This window comes from Ahaetulla prasina, chromosome 3 (assembly GCF_028640845.1).
Source record: "Ahaetulla prasina isolate Xishuangbanna chromosome 3, ASM2864084v1, whole genome shotgun sequence".
In the NCBI taxonomy this organism is placed as follows: Eukaryota; Metazoa; Chordata; class Lepidosauria; order Squamata; family Colubridae; genus Ahaetulla; species Ahaetulla prasina.
In genome coordinates this window covers 135801544-135828574 of record NC_080541.1, presented here as the reverse complement: position 1 = coordinate 135828574, position 27031 = coordinate 135801544, and the positions used below count along the sequence as shown (strand labels likewise).

Below are 27031 nucleotides of genomic sequence, written 5' to 3'. Positions count from 1 at the left end.
GGAGACACAAAAAGAGGCCCGAACTGGGTATCCCTGAGCAATGGTGTTCTCACTGGCAAATCCTTTTGCCACAGAAGCACTTTAGTGGTTCCGACATAAAAAAAAATAGTCTCCTAAGTGGAGGTGATGGATAGGTGGATGGATGCAAGTATGGATGGATACATAAGTAGATGGGTGGGTGGGTGGATGGACTGATGGATGGATGGAGAGATAACTTCCTGTTCTTTCCCTCTGCTGAACTCCTAGCCAAAATACTGGATTTTCCTTTATTTCTATATTGGTCTATATGATAGAACTTTACTTGTACTTAAAATTAAAAAAAAATAAAACTCTCTGATATTTCAGTCCACTCCTTTGTTTAAATTTTGTCCTTTCCCCACCAAGGAAAACACAAGAAGTCAGTAAAGTCTAAAGGAAACTTTTTGAACAAAATTTGGTTTCATGTGACCTCAAGTGAAATTGGACAGGGATATTTTGCAATGAAGGACATACTGACATTCTATTTGTTCAATATATCAATATGAACTGGAGTGGCAACTGGCTTTTATATTGGCACTGACACAAGATACAAGCTGTGTACAGACTGCCAAGATATCTGAGATGTAGTACTGGTTGAGTGGCATCTACTGTCCCACCTTCCAAGAGAGTGGAAATAATTTGAGGACCAGAAGGAGTGGCTGAGGAGTAACCACTGTCCTCCACTAATATCTGCCACATTTGTCTGTTAATTGAAACAGAGGGATGATACTGTCAAGATACATGGGATCTACAGAAAGGAAAATGCCTTCTATTTGGAGGAATCAATACAAAATCAAACTATTTTCAGTGTTAGTGATAGAGATTAGAAAACTACTCTGAAAATAGCCTTTAAATTAACAGAGCTTAATAGAGCAAACCTCTTACTAGGAAAAGAAGTGATCAAGGGCAGCTACTTATCAAGGTTATTACAGTTATCCATCCAGAAAATTTTGAAAATAATTTTTAAAAATCCTGAAAATGCATGAGTAGGTGCTTTCAAACAATTAGAAATATATACCAGTAGTGCATAGCAATAGTAGTATTAGTATTAGTATATATACATACCACCAGTTTTCTTGTTGAATATTTTGATTCTATAACCATGAATAGGGCCGTTTCTCTGGTTTTGTGGTGCACTCCAAGTAACTGTTATTATATTTTCTTCAGTTGACTTTAATGAACAGTTTTCAGGTATGTCTGGCACTGATACAAAAATTAACAGAAAATCAAGTAATGATAAAATAATGATCTCTGGGGCATTACAACAATAAATACAATATGAGCAATATAATCCATGATTACCATGACTTTACAGAAGGGAAATAGAACCAGTGTCAAGCAGTAGATTGTGTATTTGTGCAACATTGAGTATTTCCAGAAAACGTCAGGAATTTCAGGTCTTAGAAAAGTTTATCAACTCCAAACAGAGTAACAATACAAGACCAACAAATGTCCTATGTGATATTAGTCAGCTACCAACATAGACCGATCACTTCAATTCCAACTCTGCTTTTATAACTTCTACTTGCCCCAGATGTGATATTTATTCCTTAGGTTCAAGATAAGATGTATGGTGATAGCCTCTGTTGTGAGTTGGGTGGCATGTAAGTATACTAAATTCCTCTTCCCACAAAATACATCTCTTTAGAAATCATATATTGGTCTCTAGAATCTCCTGCCAGATGGGCCCATGAACAATAAATCATAAACTTTCATCATTTCTAATCGGTTGAATTTTTTATTAGTGACTATAAGAGCAGTTAACCATTCCCAATGACTTTTGATTGGATGAGATGAAAAGTCAACACATCCCATGCTAAATTTGGCACAGGGAAGTAAATATGACCAATTATCCTGTCCCCTGTGTGCAGAGAAAGAGAGAGAGTATTTATAACAACAAAATCTCCAAGTTATTGAAGATTTTGGAAAACCAAAATACAAATGATCTATATTCTCCAAGTAATGTACAATCTTCTTGAAGGAGAATTAATGCAAGATGAGAAAGCCATTAAAGATAGGAATGGCACAAGTTTGTGATTTCCTCCCTGTGTAGGTAACTGCTTTAAAATATTTACTTCTTTTCAAGACTAAAGAAATTATGCATATTAAGTGTGAATATGCATTCAGCATTTAGTTTGGCCCAAAGCTTGTGAAACATTTCTGTTCATGGTCATCTAAAAGACGATGTATAATGCTTGTTAATTATTTACTCCTTTCTTCAATTTTTGTTTGTTTGGTGCAACAGTATAAATACTGTATGATTATCTGATCTTGAGAACATTAGTAATCTCAGGACTTTAGAATAGATTGTGAAAAGCCTAGAAAAAGACAATGGGAACTCAATGCTATTAATTGCTGCTGAGAAAATTAGATGGATATGTCCATAGCATCATAAGGAGTGAAGTTGAACTTGAAGGAATCAAAACCTCGATTAACAAGAAGATTGTACATTACTTGGAGAATATAGATCATTTGTATTTTGGTTTTCCAAAATCTTCAATAACTTGGAGATTTTGTTGTTATAAATACTCTCTCTCTTTCTCTGCACACAGGGGACAGGATAATTGGTCATATCACAGTATCCTGTGATAATGAGATGAAAGAGCCATCCTATGCTTTAGTCATCCTATGCTTTAATTATGGAGTTTTCCAACTTAATTAAAAAACTTTGTTGGTCTGCAGTTGGCCAGGCAAAAGTAAAGTCATGCTTTTCCAGTTATCTATGATGTCTCTACAGCAGGGGTCTCCAACCTTGGTCCCTTTAAGACTTGTGGACTTTAACTCCCAGAGTCCCTTTACTGGCTGAAGGACTCTGGGAGTTGAAATCCATAAGTCTTAAAGGGACCAAGGTTGGAGACCCCTGCTCTACAGCATCTCTAAAGCATTCATTGTATGGAAACATTCACAGGATTCTAAGCATATCCTACCAGAGAAGTGTGATCCTTGAGTCTGATCCAATAGTTCTGAAAAAATCTTTTTAGGGTCTGAATCAGTTCAGTTTAGTTTCCATTAAAATTATTCAGATGTTGGCCAGTAAGACTAAAATGCAAGCTGAGGAGAATGACCACACTTGAGAACTCTGCCTCCATTTCCCCTGTGGACCTGGCTGTTTATAATGAATTTGGCTGATTTAGCATTATAATCTGATATATCTTACCAATTATCAGTTACCAGAATCTCAATACATACCTCTTCCTGTTTAAACATATGCAGAAATATTAAGTTTCTGGGCAAATTCAGCAAGCAGTAAGTAACAAAATATTGAAAAAAATCACGGTGTGATACTCACTTCCATAATCCGTTGTTATATGACGTGTACGATATACTGGTGTATTAAGAAATCTTGATACATGAATAGTTGAATTGCATGTGTAATTTGTGTTGGGTGACATCTGTTTAAACTGATATATTGACTTAGTTACATTACCAGAAATGAAACTAGACTTAGTATCTGTAAGGAATGAAAAAAAAAATATTGTCCTGAAATCCAGGCATCTCAGAGATTCTACATCTTCAATAGTCTTGCCAAGCTTAAACATAATGGTCCTCCCGATGTGTAAACTTCAACTCCTAGAATTCCCAAACCATATAAGCATAACTGAGAATTCTGTAAATTTAAACGCTCAAGAACATCAGGGGTGTTGTATGCTGATAAACTTGTATGCTGAGTTTTGTTTGATTTTTAAAGAAGAAAAAAAATGATTTGCTATTCCAAGGGGAAAAAAAATTAACTGTACAATGGAACAGAAATAATTCTAAAGACAATATACCAAAAGGTTGTATTTCGCTTAATAAATAATAGTACTACAGATAGTCCTCCTGTAGTGGTCATAATTGGGACCCATAATTTGATTGTTAAATGAAGCAGTCACAAAGTGAAATCATGGCTGTGCTTATAATCTTTCTTCAGCTTTCTTTTGGTTTACAGATGTTTGAAGGTCATAAACGTGAAGACTGGTCACAAAGTCACTTTTCATCACCGTATAAGTCAGTTGCTCAATGAGGACTTCTTATATGATCATACATGAAAACTCAAATTCTTTAAACATTTTTATAATATTGCCTTTGTCTTTTATAAGGTGAAGCACTTCTATACAAAGTACTTTTTGATTTTCCCATTAATTTTAGATCAAATGCCAACTGATTGCTTTTTTTAAAAAAATCCTACCATTTTGAAAACAGTAATATGAATATTTCAATTCACACTGATCATCAGGGTGCCAAAATAAAGTTATTGTAGTATCAGTGACTGTTTCCTTCAATTGCTTGTTATCTGAAAGAGAGGGAGAGAGAAAAAATGAATTCATTTAAATATTTTTTATGTTTTTTTAAAAAATGATGGAAAATTACCTCCTTATTTACTTACAACGCATGGGTTACAAAATTGTATACTGGATGAAAAATGAACACAGTTTTCAATATACAAGGGAGGAAAAAGAAAGGTAGAAGTGTAATTGCAATAATGAGCACCTGCTTATTAATCATTTCAAAGATTCTTTTCTCACATTTCGATCACAACATTGGAAACTCTTTTTCTTCCATGGGCTGATAGGCCTGGCTTATCTCTCCCAACGGGATTAAAGTATAAAAGGCCATTTCCAGCCAGAGTTGTCTTTGTTTCTCCCATGTTTCTCCCACTGAAATCTTCACCTGCCTACCAACCACAGTTTGTAGGAAGCTGGGATACAAAGTTATGGGATGAGGGAAGCAGGTATACTAAGTGAAACCCGTTTCTGGTTTTCAGCTGTTAAACGGGAATTCCTGGATAAATTCCCTGAAGGTTGCTAAATCTTCAGCTTTACATTTGAAAAGCAGAATGCCCCAACCATTCCTATTTTAAATTTATTGCACAAATATCCAGGGGCAGGCTTCAAAAATTTTAGCAAAGGGCTGCCTGGTTGCTGGGTGGACGTGGCCATGGTGGGCATGGCTAGTTGGCCTCCTGCACCACAGGTGGGGCGTTTTTGTCCTCCCTGGCCTCTGAAGGCTTTTCTTGAGCCTCCGGGAGGGCAAAAATGGCCTCCACAGGCTCCGAAGGCCCTCTGGAGGCTGGAAACGGGCCCATTTCCAGCCTTCCTGAATTTCTGGTAGGCCCATTTTTCACCTTCCCCAAGCCTCCATGCGTTCCCTGCACTTACCTGAATCCAAAATGGGCTGCATGGGGACTCCTGGGAGAGACGGGACAGGGTGGGAGCGGCCAGCCAGGAGTGGAATTTGGAGGTTCTCCGAACTATACAGAATCTTAGCTAGAGGTTCTCCCGAACCCCTGCAAGCCCCCAGCAGCCCACCCCGGCAAATATCATTTAAAGAAGGAGTGATACTTGGTAACATGTGCGATCTTGAGATCATGTCATACATGAAGGGAGTGTTTCCTATTCAGAAAATTGCTTTCCGATGAGTTACTACCAGCTCCACCTAGCTGGCAAACTCAAGAGCCACTAGGATTTCAGGAAGGCATCTTTAGTGCTAGTACGGATGAAAACATAATTTGGAAAATTCTGACAGTCAAAGTGAAGATAAGTTCAGGTTCTTGCTTAATGATGGTAATTGGGATCATCAACTCCATCACTAAGTGATACAGTTGTAAAGCATGATGCCACACAATAGTGCTGACTTACAATGGCAATGTTGACATTTACTGTTGCCATTGGTACAGAAATCCCACAATAACTGTTAAGCAACTCATCTGTCCAGTTCCCACAGTATTAAAGCAGGTCTATTCAGTCCATCACATTGATCAATTTGTACTATGCATTGCTAAGAAGCACATTAGGATTTACCTAGCGCCCCACTCAAAAAAGATGTTTAAGGCAGGGTTTAACAGAGTATGGAAAACAACACTTAAGAACAATGATGTGGATTTTGTTTTAATGAATTGCAATTACCAGAAATAGGAACATCAATGGAAAAAGATTTATTGCAATTTTCGCTGAAATTTGCTGTTATGTTATAGGTTTGGCATTTTTCCAGACGAGATAAAGTATTGCTCTTTTTTTCCCAATGACAAGAAATACAGAAAACGTTCAGCAAATCTAATGATGCAGTAAAATTAAGATATGCAGCACGACGATCCTCTGTAAAGTTCGGGGAAAGCTGAATAGCATCTATAAGACAGATGAACAAATCAAAGTTGGATGTAATTATTCTGAAACTTTAAAGTAAAAGAATTAAATCCACAGAAGGCCACAAATGAGATAATAAAATATGTAAACCATAAGGTTATAGTTTTATTCCTGTATTAATTAAAATACTCAGTACCCAGAGGATTCGACATCTGCTCTGTGGCAATGACTCTACTCATATAGAAACACAAAACCTCTAGAATCAGTGTAATCTAAATTTTTCTGGTTAGATTTATAAAGCCACCTCAAATCATTCTTCAAAGACCCTTGATGTATTTACTCAATCTGGGTTAGGTTTTCCTATACCGCTTAAGATAGTGATTAAAAATAAATTATGGAAATTTGGCCCAACTAGTTATTATAGATAGATTTAATTCTTTTGGGGGGGGGGGAAGCAGAGGGGTAATTCAGCAACATTTTCACTCTAAAAGTGTTTCTCAACTTTGGCTATTTTTAAGATGTCTAGACTTCAACTCAGAACCCAGAATTCCCCAGTATGTTTAGCTGAGAATTCTGGCATTTGTAGTCCAGACAGCTTTTCAAGGTTGAGAAACACTGGCCTAGATCAAAGTTGATGTTATTAGAGTGACTTTGTCAAATGTGGCTTATCCAGAGCTCACTTTTTTTTTATTAAATCGAAATCTGTACTCTGCTGTTATGTTCATATAAGCATTTTATTGTTGATTTGCAAGAATAAAAAAGATTAAAAAGCAAAAGAAATTAATTCAATCATAATTAAATTAAAACCAATATCATTAAAACCAGTGGAAATAAATTAAATTCCAATTAAATGCTTGGAAATAAAAAAATGTGTGGGTTGAGGTTTGCCTGGTTTTTTTGCCATTTTCCTAAATACTGAAAGAGGGAGGACCAAACAGACATTCCTGGGAAAAATCTTCAGTGATTTGAGAACCTCAAGCAGAAAGAAGTACCTAATATGAGAGCTTCTTCTAAAAGGATCTATTCTGCTGATCAGAGCAACTATCTACTTCATTTATTCAGTCCCTCAGGCATGTATGGCTCTAGAGTCAACACCAACACTTTACATTGTCTCCCAAAGGTACTTTTCAAAAAAGAACTGGATTTTCTTTGTGTTGTTTTTTTCCTTGGAAAACATTTCACTTCTCATCCAAGAAGTTTCTTCATTTCTGACTGAATGGTGGGGAATAATATAATATTCCTCACTATTCAATCAGAAGGGAAGAAGCTTCTTGGATGAAAAGTGAAACATTTTCAATCCCCCCCCCACACCCTACCAAAAAAACCAAAGAAAGTCCAGTAGCATTTTCCAAAGAACCTTTAGGACAACCATGACTTGGATGGTTGAGAATCTCCATAGATACTTTAAATTGTGCTTTGGAGATGACAGGCAGCTCACACAGATCTTTCTGTAGATGTATCATACGATCCCTGTTCTTTGCATTCCTCAGGAGGATGGCTAACACTTTTTTGAAACAGTGTGCACTTCTTGCACCATTTTGCACCATTTGTAACGCACTACAATTTGTCAGTTTGGTTATCTCCTTTATCATAAAGCCCATTCTTGACAAGGGCATACTGGACATTAGCAACTGCAGTGGCTTTCTTAAGAGTTTGATGGAAAGGAGGAACAGAGCTGAGAATCCTCAGAAGGCTGATGTCACCCTGTATATAAAGGTGGAAAGCTACCTATTAAGCAACCTACAAATAGTCCTCCACTTACAACCACAATTGGGCCCAAAATTTACATTGCTAAGTGAGACATTTGTTAAGTGAGTTTTGTCCCATTTTATGACTTTTCTTGCCACAGTCGTTAACTGAATCACTGCAATTGTTAAGTTAGTCACCCAGTTGTTCAGTGTATCTGGCTTCCCCATTGAATTTGCTCATCAGAAGGATGCAAAAGGGGATCACATGACCCCGGGACACTGCAACCGTCATAAATGTGAGTTGTCAAGCATCTGAATGTAAATCACGTGTCCATGGGAATGGTTGTAAGTCTGAAAAATGGTCATAAGTCACTTTTTTCAGTGCCGTTGTATCTTTGAACAGTTACTAATTGAATTGTTGTAAGTCGAGGACTACCTGTATTTGTTACCAAATGACCAAATACAGATGAATGGCCCATGAAAATGATTCTATGCTAAGGATTGTCGCAAAGGTGCTTTTTTCAAGAGGCAACTGGACTTTCTGGTCTTTCTTTGAAGACGTTTCACTTCTCATCCAAGAAGCTTCTTCAGCTCTGAAAGCTGAAAAGGCTTCTTGGATGAGAAATAAAAAACCAGACAGTCCAGTTGCCTCTTGAAAAAGCACCTTTGGGACAGCCATGACTTGGATGACTGAGGATCTCCCTAGACATATACTAAGGATTCCAGCAAAAGCTCTTCTATTTTTTTTAAGAAAAAGGTATAATAGTTTATATGGCATCTGTATGTGTATATTTTAATGGTACAAGAGTATTCAAAAGAACTATGGAGGCAACCTTTCCAGCTTATTCAGATGGTTATATTTCATCTTCTGTGGGAGGGAGAATTAAAAACTTACCACAAGCCTTACGACTGCCTGCAAAGAAAAGAGAGAGAGAGAGAGAGAGAGAGAGAGAGAGAGAGAGAAAGTCATTTGTAACAAATGCCTCTAAGTGGAAAAAAAATCATTTTATTTAACATTTACATATTCATGTACATTATTTCATTGTGTTCTGGTTGAGGGGATGAAGATTACATAACATGTTGCGTTGCTTAATAGAATTATTTCATAGTTTCATGAAAACAATAAGATATTCAGTATCTTGCTATATTTGGAAAGTGGGAACTTGCTATATCTGGGAAGAACCATGCTGAAATGTTCTGCCCCATTAATGACATCAGACCTCAGAAGACATTAATTTCAGTATATAATCTATCTCTGAAGTTTCAGTAGATACCTCAGTAACTCTTGGCTGAATCAGACAGCCCCAGACCCTTGTATTGGATAAGGTTAGTTGGAATGCTCCAATCAGTTGCAAAGTTTTTAACAGCTTCATGGCGATTAAACTAAATGCATGTAATCTTCAGCTTACCACCAGAATGGGGAATGGAATTTCTGTTGTAAACCACTACGATCACATTGAGTCAAACCATGAACAGACCCAATTTTATGAAATTGTTAAGGTGTTGCGAAGAGAGTCAAGTGGTCACAGTTTCCCCAAGGGGGATTTTTTGTCATATTTGATAAGAAACTGACAAAAAAAAAGTTTGTATATTGCGATCACATGACTGCAGACATTGCAACTGGTTGCAAAGTGAGTCAGTTGCCAAGCGCCCAAATTACGATCATGTGACTGCAGGGGAGGGGGCAACAATCATAAGTGTGGGTGCATGTCATAAGTAGCTTTTTATGAGACTGTTATAACTTTGAACCATTGTTAAACAAATTGTCATTAAGTCAAGGACTTCCTGTAACCGGGTAATTGCCCAATACACTACACTAACAAGCTGATCAAGAGTAACCATATTGTAACCTTGCCTTATGCAAATTTCAGGAAACCTTTTGCCAAACATCAGAGCTGACCAGAATTTAGTTATCTTTTATGCAACATTGAATGGGAGCCAGATAATAAATAATATGTCCACCATCCCCCCCCTTTTTTTTAGAAAGTTTTCCAACATGGAGGAAATTAAATGTACTCAGAATCTTCATTAAGGTTGTGGCACAGTAGAACATAATTGTGGCTTGTATTCAAAACTTTGCATGCGCAGTAAGTAAATGGGTGCAGGTTTGTCACCTATTGAGGTGGTGTTTGGGAGAGCTGAAGAGATGCTTGGTGCAGTGCCAGTGGTTGGAGTAAAGAAAGTACTCCCATCATCTGCCAAGAAATAAACAGAATGTTAGCATCACATCCAGAAATAACCGCTAATATATTTCCCATCTAGGGAAATAATTTTAAAGCTGAAAGGAAAGAAAATGTGCCGTGTTGCTTTTCCAAATCAAAAATAGAAAAAAATATAATTTTTCTACTACACGTTATGTAGTATTACATGCTACACTCAATCTATTGCACAATCACATAGCTTACATTCTGAACAAACATGTGTACAACTCATGTTAATTTAAGGTGAAATCCTTCCTCTACTTAATTGGACATTATGAACCTCACAGTGGTTGCATCAGGGGTCATGATGAACAATAGCCCAGCGGTTCTCAACCTGTGGGTCGCGACCCCGTTGGGGGTCGAATGATGATTTGCCAGGGGTCACCTAAGACCATTGGAAATATGGGAAGTATACTTGCAAGTTGAAGAATCGCGCTCCAATGGTTGACTCCACAAGCCAGCTGCAGACTCTTCAAATCGCTAGCCAAATTCGGCTTCAGGCGCGATGAATTAAAAAAGAGAGAAATCTTTGCTTTGCTTTGATGTCTCCCTCTCAAGCCAGCTGCAATCAGTCCCAATCGCTAGCCTAATCTGGCTTCAGGCGCAATAAACTTAATAGGGGAGGAGTCTCCGCTTTAATGCCTCCGTCCTCAAGGCAATCGCAAGCAGTTCAGATCGCTAGCCAATACAGCGATAAATTGAAAACAAAAATAATTTTATGGTTGAGGTTGCCACATCGTGGGGAATTGTATTAAAGGGGTTGCAGCACTATAAAGGTTGAGAACCACTGCAATAGTAAAAGATGGTAATCAGATTAGGGTCAAATTAGTCTTTTTTTCACCCCATGACTTGCTGTAAAGGAAGAAGCTATTAAGAAAAATGTCGCAAACTTGATAGAACAGTCATGAAGACTTTAGAAAAGATAGTTAGATGATACAATGTTTTTAACACAGAAATAGAAGCAGAATTTTGCAATCCATATTAATTGTTGAAGTCAGTACACTTTGTATTTAATAACACATTGATTTCAACGCTACTGAATCAGTGATTTTCTAACTCCCTATAGTACTACAATATCCTATGCTAATTTATAAGACTTTCCCTTAAAAAAATTAACGGTCATACTGCTATTAGGGTTGGACAAGAGATAATATACCATTTATCTTTTAATAGTCAAATGCTAATCTCTTTCTTTCAACTATTTTGAAGGGTTTAGACTTTTACTATTTATAATATTTTTTTTAATTTATTCCTATTAAACATCTCTACATTTTCTGTCTTTGAATCTTGTAACGTCTTTACAAAAAAAAATACTGATCACTGATCATAGCAAATATACTACTGATAATCTATATCTAATCTATTAATTTGTTGTTGTTGTTAGTTACGAAGTCGTGTCCGACCCATCGCAACCCATGGACAACATTCCTCCAGGCCTTCCTGTCCTCTACCATCCTCTGGAGTCCATTTAAACTCATGCCTACTGCTTCAGTGACTCCGTCCAGCCACCTCATTCTCTGTCGTCCCCTTCTTCTTTTGCCCTCAATCTTTCCCAGCATTAGGCTCTTAATCTATTAATATACTAGTCTAAATATCATAAGGGTTGTGAAACTTTGTGGTACTGTAACTGCTCACTCTAGGTTTTGCAGATAGAAGAAGGACCAAAGCCTAGAGCATGTTTTCACAGCATGTTTACTCTACCTGTATCAGTCCAATCAAGTTTTTCAACTCACATAGATACTGTATGTATGCACAGTGACACACACAAACATAGACACACAAGTTGCTTGAAACTTCCAGGGGGTTTAATCCATAGATTGAGAAGTCCTGCTTTCCATGGTCAGAGCACAAAAAAATAATTTGTCCATCAGAATGCCACAACTTAATCAGACAGCAGTCTTATACACCATCCTTTTCCAATGTTATGCTCTCCAGATATGGTGGACCAGCTCCCATAATTCCCCCAGCCTACATTGTTAAAGGATAGATTACTAAGGATCCTGGGGCCTGTAGTCCAGCACATCAGAAAAATGGTCAGGCTGAGCAACTTTGCGATGCATAATTATCTGAGAGTAAGTCTCACTGAAGTCAAATGGACTTGCCAAGCCTTTGCAACTACACAATTGGTTGAAATATTTCTCTCTTGAAATTTTCCGAAAAAAGGAAGATGCTACATTATTCAGATGATCAATGTCCTATAATTTATGCCTCAGCTTGTAGAAACCCCCCTCCCCCCAAAAACACACAAATAGAGATTGACTTTCAATGTGTTAATTCTATGTTAAAAAAGGTAAAGGTAAAGGTTCCCCTCGCACATACGTGCTAGTCGTTGCTGATTGTAGGGGCAGTGCTCATCTCTCTTTCAAAGCCGAAGAGCCAGCACTGTCCAAAGACGTCTCGGTGGTCATGTGGCCGGCATGACTCAACGCCAAAGGCGTACAGAACGCTGTTACCTTCCCACCAAAGATGGTCCCTATTTTTTCTATTTGCATTTTTACGTGCTTTCGAAACTGCTAGGTTGGCAGAAGCTGGGACAAGTAATGGGAGCTCATCCCATTACACGGCAGTACTAGGGATTCGAACTGCTGAGCTGCCGACCTTTCGATTGACAAGCTCAACATCCTAGCCCCTGAGTCACCGTGTCCCTTAATTCTATGTTAACATTTTATTTATTAGTCAAATTTAGGTACTGTCCATCTTACTCTGAGTCAGATACAATAATGTTACATATTGGTCCAAGCATCTGAGTATCCATTATCTACTTATCTTAATCCTGGGGTATCAACCCCCACCCCAGTATCACATTGTTGTCATGTGATTTATCGTGACTTTTTTCCCCTTTACTAAACCAGAGGTGGGCATGGCCAGTGCATGACACATCCAGCCCACGGGATGCGAGTTTCACACCCCTGTCTTAGGGCATAGTCATAGCACAGGTGTCCCACTAATTGTTTCCCTTATTGCCACACTAAGCAAATGGTGTTAACATTCTTGAATCTCAAAATTTTCAGGAGGAGGAGGAGAAGGTAGTTCTGAATATCGCTTAACGGATAAGGCTAGCTGAAGGCTCCCTAGAGGTTCAGCCTTTGCTGGTGCATAAAACAAAGTAGACTTAAGGCCAGCTTGTGCCTTGATGAGATACATCACCTTTCGCACTTTTCTACGTATTTACCTCTCAGACACTATAGAAAGAGCTGCTGCCTCATTTCCTACATATATATATATATATATGTATGTGTATATATATATATATATATATATATATATATATATATATATATATATATATATATATATATATATATATATATAGGTCTTTGGTTGTTCGGGTTTTCTCCGTGTAAGATTGAAGTGTCTTGGCGGCGTTTACGAAGTCTCATTCGTCATCTTCAGGCTTCAGCTTCGTGCTTCTGGGAGCAATGTGTGATCGCAGCTGTTTCTTCCTTTTAACTGCTAGTGGGGGTTTGAACTGATTGGGTGGGAGCTTGGCTGTGCTCTGATTGGATGGGGGTTTTTCTGTGCTCTGATTGGCTGGGGGTGTGTCCTGTGTTGGTGGGGGCTTGGTTGTGCTCAGTCTAGTCTGTGCTGCAGGGGGATTTGAGCTGGTGAGCTGCATAGCTGTTGTTTGGCTTTGTGGTCGTGCTACATCTTCATAGTGGGTGTCAGTCTGCTGCATGAATGGATTGGAGGGGTTTGAAATGGCTAATGTTGCAACTTCTTCCCTGGTCCAACATTTTAAAGTCACAGGACATGATATTATGTTACATTATGGCCGTGGAAGAAGTCTGGAGACCGATCTGTGACCTACAGGGAGTTCTATTTCTATTTCTGGACGTAACTATTCTGGACGTGTTCACTTGGAAACATCTATTTTGGAATCATCTATGGATACCGCTGTCAGGGAGAGTGACACCACCTCCTCCAGGTCATGGATTTTAGGACTGAGCTTTGGGCAGAGCAGTAGTATTTTTGTCATCATGAACGTTGCTCTGCCTATGTTCCAGCTTTCGTCATCTTTAGCCAGCCACCATTTGATCTTCTTTAGTCAATGGGTGTCCAATTGAACTTGGTATGACATTTGACCACTCCGGACAGCATCGCCTCTCGTCGGCCTCTATCCTCTATTTATGTACTCTATTTATGCGATATTCAGCACTCGAACTCTTGCGCCTGCGAGGTGCCCCGCCGCAGGAATGGCCCGCACTATCAAGGGCCGGCCTCAATGACGGGTCTTGGGACCCACAGAGGTGGCATGCGAAAAAAAGGAGCCTTTGGGGGTTTTTAGATAGGGTTTTTTTAAGGGGAGGGAGGGTTAGGGCGGGCGTTGGGGGTAGCCCGTCGGGTGGGGAGCCAGTCCTTGCGCGTGCTCGTGACGGTTTTTTAACGGGTTCGGAGGTTAGGGGGGAAGATTGCGTTCCTGTTGGTGAGGGTGGTCTGATTTGCACGGTAAGTGGGAGGGGCAGATATGGCGGAAGGGGGGGATCATATCGTCCTAGGGGGACGCGCGCTCGATGTTTGCAGGCGATCGCGCGCCCCGATCCCTCGTCCTTTTCCCGTTCCCCGGATGGTCAAGACCCTCAGAGCCTGGGCCTTCGGCTGATGTTATGCAACGCACGGTCCGTAGTCAATAAGGCCCCCCTAATATACGATCTTATTCAGGGGGGCGCCACGGACCTTATAGGCGTTACGGAAACCTGGCTGGGCACGGAAGGGGGTGTGCCCCTTGTTGAGATGTGCCCGCCGGGTTTCCGTGCATTCCATCAGCCGAGGGCTCAGGGTAGGTGGGGGTGGCGGTTGTGATTAGAGAGAGTCTAGAGCCGAGGGAGACCACTGTACCTCAGATTGCCGGGTGAATCCTCTTTGTGAGATGGGGCCATAGGTGTCAGATGGGTTTGCTGATCACGTACCTGGCTCCTTGCTGCGTGTCAGCTGCCTTGCCCGAGCTCCTGGAGGTGCTGGCTGGAGTGGCAGTTGAGACCCCCAGACTTTTAGTCATGGGGGATTTTAACTTGCCATCTTCCGCTCGTCATCAACGGCAGCTCGGGAGTTCATGGCTTCCATGACGGCCTTGGATCTGACCCAAGTAGTTGATGGCCCTACTCACATCGGGGTGGCACTCTGGACCTGGTTTTGTCTCTGGTCAGTGGTTGAGAGATCTGGACTTAAAGGAAATAGTCATTGAACCTTTGTCATGGTCAGATCACTCTTCTTCGCCTGGACTTTCTGACCGCCATTCACCACCGCAGGGAGACGGAGCCGATACGCTGGTTCCGCCCCAGGCGCCTGATGGACCCGGAGGGTTCCGGACGGAGCTTGGGCCATTTCCTGACGGTCTGGCTCACGGCTCGGCTGAGGAACTTGTTGCGGCCTGGGAATGGGCCGCGGCGGGGCCTTAGACCGTGTCGTGCCTTTGCGGCCTCTGACCCGCGCAGGTCCCAACCGCCCTTGGTTCTCCGAGGAGTTGAGAGGATGAAGCGCCGGAGAAGACGCCTAGAGAGTTCTTGGAGGTCTAGCCGCTCGAGGCTGATCGGACACTAGTGAAGTCCTATACTAGGGCTTACCTAGTGGCAATGAGGAAGCGAGGCGAGCTATGCCTCCTCCTCATTGCATCGGCAGATAACCGCCCAGCCGCCCTGTTTGGGTGACTCGCTCCCTCTTACATCAGGGGAGCGGGATGACCCGCTGCAGGGACGTGCTGAGGAGTTTAACGGTTATCTATACGATAAAATCGTTCAGCCGGGAGGGCCTAGACCAAGATTGCAGTGACGTGGTGAGACGGCTGAGGGTGGTCTTGGGGACATTTTATGGGATGAGTTTGACCCTGTCGCCCCGAGGACATGGACAGGTTGCTGGGGAGGTTGAATGCCACCACATGTTTACTGGACCCGTGCCCCTCCTGGCTGGTACTGGCCACTCAGGAGGTGACACGAGGCTGGCTCCAGGCTATTACGATTGCTTCCTTGGTGGAGGGGGTCTTTCCGACCGCCTTGAAAGAGGCGGTGGTGAGACCCCTCCTCAAGAAGCCTTCCTGACCCGCTGTTTTAGGTAATTATCGTCCGGTCTCCAACCTTCCTTCGTGGCGAAGGTTGTAGAGAGTATGGTGGCATATCAGTTTCCTTGCACCTGGATGAAACTGTCTATCTAGACCTGCTCCAGTCTGGCTTCCGCCCGGTTACAGCACTGAGACGGCTTTGGTCGCGTTGGTGGATGATCTCTGGAGGGCCAGGGATAGAGGATGCTCCTCTGCCCTGGTCCTATTAGACCTCTCAGCGGCTTTTGATACCATCGACCATGGTATCCTGCTGCGCCGGTTGGAGGATTGGGAGTGGGAGGCACCGCTTATCGGTGGTTCTCCTCCTATCTCTCCGATCGGTCGCAGACGGTGTTGACAGGGGGCAGAGGTCGGCCCGAGACACCTCACTTGTGGGGTGCCGCAGGGTCGATCCTCTCGCCTTCTGTTCAACATCTATATGAAGCCGCTGGGTGAGATCATCAGTGGCTTCGGTGTGAGGTACCAGCTGTACGCTGATGACACCCAGCTGTACTTTTCCACACCGGGCCACCCCAACGAAGCTATCGAAGTGTTGTCCCGGTGCTTGGAAGCCGTACGGGTCTGGATGGGGAGAAACAGGCTCAGGCTCAATCCCTCCAAGACAGAGTGGCTGTGGATGCCGGCATCTCGGTACAGTCAGCTGAGTCCTCGGCTGACTGTCGGGGGCGAGTCATTGGCCCCGATGGAACGGGTGCGCAACCTGGGCGTCCTCCTGGATGAACGGCTGTCTTTTGAAGATCACTTGACGGCCGTCTCCAGGAGAGCTTTTTACCAGGTTTGCCTGGTGCGCCAGTTGCGCCCTTTCTAGACCGGGATGCCCTGTGCACGGTCACTCATGCCCTCGTGACGTCTCGCCTGGATTACTGCAATGCTCTCTACATGGGGCTCCCCTTGAAGGGCATCCGGAGGCTTCAGTTAGTCCAGAATGCAGCTGCGCGGGTGGTAGAGGGAGCCCCTCGTGGCTCCCGTGTGACACCTATCCTGCGCAGACTGCACTGGCTGCCTGTGGCCTTCCGGGTGCGCTTCAAGGTTTTGGTGAACATCTTCAAAGCGCTCCATGGCATAGGGCCGGGTTACTTACGGGACCGCCTACTGCTACCGGATACCTCTCACCGACCCGTGCGCTCTCACAGAGAGGGACTCCTCAGGGTGCCGTCAGCGAGACAGTGTCGTTTGGCGACACCCAGGGGAAGGGCCTTCTCTGTGGGGGCTCCCACCCTCTGGAACGAACTCCCCAGGACTTCGTCAACTTCCGGACCTCCGAACCTTCCGTCATGAGCTTAAAACTCATTTATTCATCTGCGAGGACTGGATTAGTTTTAAATTCGTGGGTTTTAAGGGGTTTAATGGGTTTTAATGGGTTTTTAATGGGTTTTATTATTTGCTAAATTTTAATTGCGGCCAAATTGAATAAGTTTTTTAGTGGTATTTTAATAGTATTTATTTTGTAATAGTACTGTTTATTTTATCTGCCTGTAAACCGCCCTGAGTCCTTCGGGAGAAGGGCGGTATAAAAATTTAAATAATAAATAATAAATAAATAAATAAATAAATATTGAATTTAAAAAGACCAGAACTATCGCCAAAACTGAACACTTTAACAACAGAATAATCAGAGAAGCCATTGAGATAGAAAAACGCCCACACAGCATGAACAAACGAGATGACACCTCCCGCCTACCAGCCATTTGGAAACCCGCCCTTATTGACAAACGAGTCCCTAACACGAGGAATGACACCAGACCCACACTCACAAGGTCCACACAGGATGTCACCACCGCACATCCACCCAGAAAGCAGACCCAAACCCACACTGATCATGAAGCACGACCAAGGACCAGAAGCCACACCGCAGCTGCAACATTAGCCATTTCAAACCCCTCCAATCCATTCATGCAGCAGACTGACACCCACTATGAAGATGTAGCACGACCACAAAGCCAAACAACAGCTATGCAGCTCACCAGCTCAAATCCCCCTGCAGCACAGACTAGACTGAGCACAACCAAGCCCCCACCAACACAGGACACACCCCCAGCCAATCAGAGCACAGAAAACCCCATCCAATCAGAGCACAGCCAAGCTCCCACCCAATCAGTTCAAACCCCCACTAGCAGATAAAAGGAAGAAACAGCTGCGATCACACATTGCTCCCAGAAGCACGAAGCTGAAGCCTGAAGATGACGAATGAGACTTCGTTGAAACGTCGCCAAGACACTTCCAATCTTACACGGAGAAAACCCGAACAACCAAAGACCTATATATATATATATATATATATATATATATATATATATATATATATATATATATATATATATATATATATATATATATATATATATATATATATATATTTGTTTTCTGAGGTTTTCGGTGTTTAGATAGAGTCTTTGGTTATTGGGTTTTCTCCGTGTAAAATTGGAAGTGTCTTGGCGACGTTGACGAAATCTCATTTGTCATCTTCAGGCTTCAGCTTCATGCTTCTGGGAGCAATCTGGCTGGGAGCTTCTGGCTGCAATCACACATTGCTCCCAGAAGCACGAAGCTGAAGCCTGAAGATGACAAATGAGACTTCGTTGAAACGTCGCCAAGACACTTCCAATTTTACTCGGGAGAAAACCCGAATAACCAAAGACCTATATATATATATATACACAACCTTTGCTAGCCTGATGCCATCCAGATGGGTTGGGAGAGTAGTTCCCAGTATTCTCAGTGTATCGGTCTCAGTCTATGGGAATTTGGAGAGTTACGGGTGTAACCCATCTTAAAGGAGCCAGGTTGTGGAAAGCTGACATAGAGATTGACTATTCCAGACAGAGAGCAGAGCTGTCACCATTAGCTGCATTCCTGCATTGCATCTTAATATATAATCAAGCTTCCAGCCCTATGGAATTCAACTTTGTAACGTGGACACAGAACTTTCCCATTGCAAATAGACAATATTTACAAGGCATTATGACCTGAAATTCTCAGTTTAGCTTAGTTTCCTTATGCCTGAATCGCTAAACGCAAACCTGAATCGCTAAATGCAAACCTGAGGTAGTGAGGGAAGCAGAAGTAGCAATGAAAGCCACACTCTCTTTGCTAAGAGAGCTTTCAGTAAAATTAACAGCCTGAGAAACAGGAGGAGATACTGTTTCGTTGGTTGGAGAACCAGGCTTTGCTTCAAAGGTGCTTGCAGGTGAGAATGGAGTGGTGCGTGGAGGTGTCAATGAAAAGTCAGGAGTTGTTTTTCCTATGGAGGGCAGATAAGGAATGGGGGGGAAAAAAATCAGCATTATTGTACACAGATAAAAAAAAAATTCCCCACAAATTGATTTGGTTCACTCAGAAATGTATGAAACACAGTACAGGTAGCCCTCGATTTGCAACAGTTCATTTAATGGCCGTTCAAAGTTACAATGGCACTAAATAAAGTGAGTTACGGCTGTTTTTCACAGTTATGAGCATCCCCAGGCTCATGTGATCAAAATTCAGATGCATGTGATCACCTTTCGAGACCTTCTGACAAGCAAAGTCAATGGGGAAACCAGATTCACTTAATGACTGGGTTACTAACTTATCTACTGCAGTAATTTACTTAACAACGGTGGCAAAAAAAGTTGTAAAATGGGGGGGGGGAACTCACTTAATAAATACCTCACTTAACAACTGAAATTTTGGGCTCCATTGTGGTTGTAACTCGAGGACTTCCTGTAATAAGATTGTTCCTGAGACAATTTCTCAGAGGCTTTATAATTAAACATTGCAAAACAAAGGTCTACTCACCCATTTCTCATTTTATTACTTCTATCCTTAAGTTTAGCAATTCTGTTTATATTAAAGGCAGTTTAACGTTTAAATACAATTACACTTTAGAAGAATACAACACTGATTGCCTGATAAAGTTTATTGTAGCCACAATGTGTATTTTTAGCACTTTTAACCCTTCTAATTCTTCAGTTATATTGTTATTATTTTTTGAAAAACTTCCTGGAAGTTGCAGTATATGAAATATATTAAATTAAAATAAGACCAGCTTCACTAATCAGAAAGTCATGGAAATCACTCCAAATGATAGTACAAACAATTAGAACATAATTAATTGAAGTAAAATGTTCAGTATTTGCCCCTTGGAAAGAAACTGGTTATAGATATATCAGAGGGAAAGGACACGATTCATTTATACCAGGGCTCTCCAAACTTGGCGACTTTAAGACTTGTGGACTTCAGCTTCCAGAATTCCCCAGCCAGCTGTGCTGGCTGGGGAATTCTGGGAGCTGAAGTTCACAAGTCTTAAAATTGCCATGTTTGGAGACCTCTGATTTATACTGTTAGCATATCATTCAGCAACCACGTTTCTGAATGCAGTTTACAAAACCAGTAAAAGAATAAGATACAAGCACAGATCATAGTCACACATCTCAGTTGCTCCTATACTGTGCTCAGGCAAGTTTGATGAAATCATTGTAAGAAAATCTTATCCAGACTGAGACACTCTTCCAACAGCTTGCAAGATATGCAAGATATCAAATGATAAGCTACCACATCCTCCATTGGCGGAGGTCTCTGCTGCTGTGCCTTGCCATTATTCTTTCCCCCCAAAAAACAATTGTGAATTATTTTCTCTTCTGTGGGTGGGTCTTCTGACATGCATGCACATCCACACCCACAAATATCTACACTGTTGTGTATAAATATATGTGAGTGTACATTTGTGTACACACTTACACACCAAGGCATCCACAACAAACTAGTTTAAATAGCTAATAAGACTTCAGATGACATAAGATGGAAAAGTGTTTTTCAGAGACAGGACAGGAAATCACACCTTGAAGTTGCTTTTATAAGTCAGAAATCCGTAGAGGATGGCATTATCCATTTTTGCCTTCCTATTTTGGCAGTGGGACAACTGTGCAGATAAGGCCATAAGTACTACAACCAATGGTGGGATTCAGCCAGTTCGCACCTATTCGGGAGAACCGGTTGTTAACTTTCTAAGCAGTTCGGAGAACCGGTTGTTGGAAGAAATCTTATTTTTGTTTTTTTCCACTTTACAGGGCTAATCCTGTAAGGAAGGCAGGAAGGAAGCATTCTGGTGGTGTTTCTAGCCTAATCTTTATTGCCCTGCTTAGAGAAACTGCCTCTCTGGTTAACCCTTATTACATTGTTACAGCTAAGACGAAGCGCCCATCGATGTGAGTGATGTTGAGTTGGCCACGCTCACACAGTCACATGACCACCGAGCTACGCCTACCCAGCTGGTCATTAGGACAGAGAACTGGTTGTTAAATTATTTGAATCCCACCACTGACTACAACAGAATTAAATTAACAGCACCAGGGAAAACAAGGAAAGCCAAACTAAACCAATACTTCCCAAAAATGTGGAGAGACAAATGTAAGGTTAGTACCATTTTTTTTTCATTTTACAACCCTGTAAACCCTTGCATCAGGGTGGGGTTGGGGCAACTGAATGGATCCAAGTGTTTACTGGCCAGATGCTCTTCCTGGTGCTTACCTGGAGTTCACAGCAGATATTTTCTCTTTGTGCCCTGATGGAGAAACATGTGCTTCTGCCTAGGATCGAACTCTCAGCCTCCCCGATTGTGAGGCAAGCAACTTAACCTGTCGGCCACCACGCTGCTCAAAGGTTAGGACCATTGAATAATGTTGTGAAATCCATTATATAAGGATAGAATGCAAACCTCTTCTGTTTTTGGTCACTTTCTAGCAACTTAATTTCAAAGCTGTAATGATACATCTCCATCCCATTGCCCTCGTTTCTTAGCAAGGTTCTGCTCATGAGGATGTTGCTGATGAATGGCTATTGTGGCATAAGATCATATCTCATGAAAAACAAAGATTTCACAAAAACAAATCAAATGCACCTACTGCTTACCATTTGTTGCTTTCTTAATAGGTGTTGTCTGTGGTATTGTGGATTGGCCTAAGAAGGAGGAAAAAGGAGACATGAATACATTGTAGTTATGAAAATAATGGTCGAGATATTTTACCAGTAGAAAGAAAAATGCTTCATAGGCCAAAATGTATTTATTTTTTTATTTGAAATCTGTACTTGCCACATGACTAAATGTAACTGAAGGGGAGTGTTTCCCAGTATTCTATATTGGCCAATCTTACTATATCAAATATAATTCAAATGATGTAATCTGCATAATCCACATTATTACATGATGATGACATGACATGCAAGACGACATTGTAGCTTCCATACAACAGGTGCATACCTTCCTTCAAGCTCTTGGAGAGAGACATAGTTGTTAATATGACATGCGCTCAGACTAGAGACTCTGTGATTCAGTAAGTTAACTCTAACATAAGCAGACCTCAATCTAACATAATATCTTTGTGGGTTTTCTGGAAACCAGGTCCGTCTCTGACCATACATTTTAAAAATACTAACATAGGTTTAGTGATATGAAATAAAGGATGGCCATCTCATCCGACATAAGCAGTTTTGAAAACTTTATTACTTTCAGATGCCAGTTTGTATCTAAGGTATATTTTAACTGATTGATAGTTCCCTCCTTACTTCTTATGTAATGATATATTTGATTTAAATCCTGTTTTTGTTTTTCTTAAAGATGGATGCTAACAAAAGTTAGAGTACACAATAAAATGTTAACATGTAAGTTAAATGGAATGCTACACTGAATTAACAGCAGGGGTGAAATCCACCAGGTTTTGGAGAACCAGTAGTGGAAATTTTGAGTAGTTCGGAGAACTGGCAAGTACTACCCCTGGCTGGCCCCAGAGTGGGGTGGGAATGGAGATTTTGCAATATCCTTCCCCTGCCATGCCCACCAAGCCATGCCCACCAATCCACACCACATCCACTAAGCCACACCACGCCCACCAAGCCACACCCACAGAACTGGTAGTAAAAAATATTTGGATTTCACCACTGATTAACAGCCTAGCAAAAGAAAACCCACTCTGGTTCAGGCTCAAGGTTTTGAGATTGTTCACAACTGGATTCACTTGTGGGTTCCTGGGGGAAAATAAGTCCCTTACTTAGGACTTCTTATCTCAAGTTTAGGAAAGTCACTGTCAGTCCTGTCAGGTTCTTTGACATTGTTGTATTGAATGGAATAAGATGAGATGACAGTCACAGGACAGCTTTAAATAATGCCAACACTGTATTATCTAAAAACAGCATTCTGGAATCTGTAAAGAGTAATGTGTCATTCATAATGACTTCTCCTAGAACTCACAGTAAACACCTCTTTGAGCACCTTCCAAATTTACACACATCACGGTAAGAGCCTCTTTGAGCAGACCATCAGATTCCAGATTAGAAAATGGTAATTAAATCAACCCTTTTTAGTTTCTTGAATGTAGGGAAGGAAAAATATGTAAATATATACTGTAGATACTCATCACAAACATACATCCGTTGTATACACAACAGACATACACAAGTTACCTGCAGAGACTGATATGCTCATTGTATTATAGATAGTCTTCAACTTATACTGGTCACTTAGCAATTGTTTGAAGTTACAACAGACCCCCCAAAAATCTACTTATGACCTGGATTCAAAGTTCCAGTGTCTGCTCCTTCCAAGGGTCGCATGACCACATTTCGGATGTTCACCAACGGGCCCGCATTTACAGCCATTTGCAGGGCCCTGCAATCTTGTGACTGCGATTTATGACATTTTTGTTTACTTCCAGCAAAAATTGTTCCAAAGCAAACAATGGATTCACTTAACAACTATGGTATTCGCTCAATGACCACTGCAAAAGAGGTCTGGTTACATGGCTTTAGGACCATGATGGCTTACAACTGAAATCGTAATTACAATCTTAAATTGAGGACCGCTTACTTATCATGATTTGCTTCATTAGTTCACAATAAAGCATAACTCACAAGCAACAAACCATGGTGACTGGGCTTGCGCTAAATGTTAAACCCAAAACAAATAAACGAAATTATGATTTAACTGTCTACACAGATACCGCCAGATACAAAATAAAGTAGCCGCATAGAAAGACAGAGGTGGAGAAAGAATACAGGTGATACATTTGTGTGTTGTGTATATACGTCCGCATGTGCCTATAAGTAAGATTTATATATTATTTGTGCTGGGATAGAAAGTTTATTAATGCTTATATAGCAGTGTTCAGCTGTGAAAGGTACAGTAACTAGAGGACAGTCACCAGGTTATTCTTTTTGCTGTTTTTGCTCTCCCTTGACGTTTTTAAAACAATAAAACAGTAGATGGCACCATAACATAACAAACTCTAACAAACTCTGTGAGGTAGAAATCAGTTTCACTCTAACAAAGTAGCTATGAGCCACCTAGGCAACTGATGAGGAGAGTTGCTTTTAAAAGAGAAAGATGTAAAAACCCTAGCTAGCTAGTTATTTATATTTTACACAGTCCACAGGGGTTTAGGGAAGCTTACATGATTGGAATGTCAACATAAATATGATATTTGTAAGAAAACATTGCTAATTTTTTTGGCATGTTTTTGACAAAAAAACTGGTTTACTGATATCAGATCATCTTAAGGCTTTTTAAAAAGTCATTATCTTAGAAACTTCAATTTGCCCCCATAAGTAGTCCCAACAGATTTGGGCTACGAAAAACCAGGTGACCAACAGCAAAAAAATTGCCATCTAATTTTTCCAGTCCATGTGTGGTCTGCCTTCAACAGGGTACTAAACCTTTCTTAAATAGAAAAAGATGGCAGCCAGTAACATGCCTTGAAATGAAGGATCTTTCATGCAAGATGATCTAATGCAGGGGTGTCAAACTCGATTTCATTGAGGGCTGCATGAGGGTTGTGTTTGTCCTCAGGGAGCTAGGGTGGGCATAGACAGGGTGGGTGTGGCCAGCTCGATGTCACTCATGTCAGGGGCACCTATGGCGGCCAGATCGCTCTGCCAGCAAAAACAGGCATGCGACTCTCCCGAGCTTCATGTCTGGCAGCACTGGAGAGAAATCATTGGATACCATGTCATGGAATGATCCAGGGGATTCAAACAGCTTTCTTACATCACAAGAAGACAAAAAATATGTTTGGCTTGGTCAGGAGAATCTATGAATATTTCAACTGCTTTGCAAATATTGGCTTACGTAACATATTGTACATTGCTAACAAGCTCATTCAACCTGCACAGTTCCTCAATTAACTTCCTAAGTGCAGCTGATATTTAGAAGAGGCCTGGAAATTCTTAAAGCCGCTTATGAGGAGCGCTCACCACCAACAGAAGCTGTAAAACAGGGGTGTCAAACTCGTGTTGTCACAGTGGTGTTACATGACGTATTAGTATTTTTTTTCCCCTTCGCTAAATCGGGCAGGGACAGGGCCAGCACGTGACGCATCCAGCCCGTGGGCTGCAAATTTGACATCCCTGCTGTAAAAGAAGGGCTATGTGGAGCTGTAATGGGGATATGTTGAAAATAAAAACAGCTTTGTGAGTGTGAGATCAGGTTTTGCTGAGCGGAAGTCAGATATAATCTGAATTCTGTGTCAAACAACAGATCACACCTGGTCTACAATGACATGGGTTCAAGCATATTGATCTAAGAAGTAAAGCCTTTTTTTATACTTTCTCCATCTGCAAAACAATCCCATTTCCCCCCTTCCTGCGCTATTATTTTAACATGCAGGACATGGTTAAAAAGAAGGCAACCCTGAATGCGTGATTCAGGCTCTGCCTTCTTTTTAATGTATCGCTCTATCAGAGCAGTAATAGACTGTATCCTCACAGCCTCCATCTTGCCTTTTTTTTAAAAAAAAAATCATATCCTGGAAATCTCTGAAAATGGAAAAGAATTTCTTAGCAGTGCTCCAGTTGGTGGGGTGTCTGACTTGGAGCAATATGCTTAACCAGCATAATCCTTTAGCTTACTGCATATAATTGTATGGATAAGTTTGGATTTTAATTAAGATAAAACCATTTCAAGTTATTAATAGAATGACCCTATATATAAACACCCCAGTTACAATGTATGGCTGTGAAAGTTGGACCATAAGAAAGGCTGAGCACCAAAGAATCGAGGCCTTTGAACTCTGGTGCTGGAGAAGACTCCTGCGAGTCCCTTGGACTGCAAGGTGATCAAACCAGTCAGTCCTAGAGGAGAGCAACCCTGACTGCTCTTTAGATCCTGAAGATGAAACTGAATGAAACTGAAATACTTTGGCCACCTAATGAGGACTCACTGGAGAAGAGCCTAATGCTGGGAAAGATTGAAGGCAAAAGAAGAAGGGGACGACAGAGAATGAGGTGGCTGGATGGAGTCACTGAAGCAGTAAGTGTGAGCTTAAATGGACTCCAGAGGATGGTAGAGGATAGGAAGGCCTGGGAGAACGTTGTCCATGGGGTCACGATGAGTCGGACATAACTTCGCAACTAACAACAACAACAATAATATATAAACACATGTAACAAAGCCTTCACTAAAATATTAACAGACTTAAAAACCAGTTTAGATATTTCTGAAAAGTTTATCAGGAATGAAAGTCATCAGACATAATAAAGAAAGAAGACATCAATGGTTGAAGTCAGCCTTCTTCTATTAACTGATCAAAGTTCGGGCCCAACTTATGGCTATGTGGCAAAGTTAAAGTAATTCTGACCTACAGAATAGAATAGAATAGAATAGAATAGAATAGAATAGAATAGAATAGAATAGAATAGAATAGAATAGAATTTTTATTGGCCAAGTGTGATTGGACACACAAGGAATTTGTCTTGGTGCATATGCTATTTGTCTTGGTGCATATGCTGAAGTCACTTGTGACTAGGGATGGAAAACCCACTCTATTTCAGTTTCACCCAGGCTAATTCTGTTCAAACCCCATGTTTGGCTCAGCTTGTTTTCAAAATGCTTCTCTTGTTTGCATCGTAAAATGCAAACGTGACTTTGTAAGCTTTTGATGCAATTTTACTAATGTGCATATTTTCTAAGCCATGTAATTAAGCTATAATTAAACTTTTGCTGTAATATAAGTATTTTATAAACATTCTTCCATTAAAAAAAAGGTA

General features: G+C 41.1%; 1 protein-coding gene across 5 annotated transcripts in view; it reads right to left on the bottom strand.

Annotated features, from left to right (window-relative positions):
• The window catches only part of PTPRC (protein tyrosine phosphatase receptor type C), a 106575-nt gene that overhangs the window by 42586 nt on the left and 36958 nt on the right, over nt 1–27031 (bottom strand). For 3 of the 5 annotated variants that reach the window (XR_009154493.1, XM_058177650.1, XM_058177648.1), the window contains exons 3-10: nt 21908–21955; nt 19062–19262; nt 9883–9963; nt 8664–8681; nt 5904–6122; nt 4187–4291; nt 3308–3469; nt 1084–1221 (exon numbers count right to left, since the gene is read on the bottom strand). Coding sequence is in view for 4 of the 5 variants with exons in the window: in XM_058177650.1 (XP_058033633.1) it covers nt 1084–1221; nt 3308–3469; nt 4187–4291; nt 5904–6122; nt 8664–8681; nt 9883–9963; nt 19062–19262; nt 21908–21955 (972 nt within the window). In the remaining variant the exon portion in view is untranslated. The remainder of the gene's footprint in view (nt 1–1083; nt 1222–3307; nt 3470–4186; nt 4292–5903; nt 6123–8663; nt 8682–9882; nt 9964–19061; nt 19263–21907; nt 21956–27031) is intronic. The other 2 variants (XM_058177649.1, XM_058177651.1) reach the window with 2 other exon arrangements.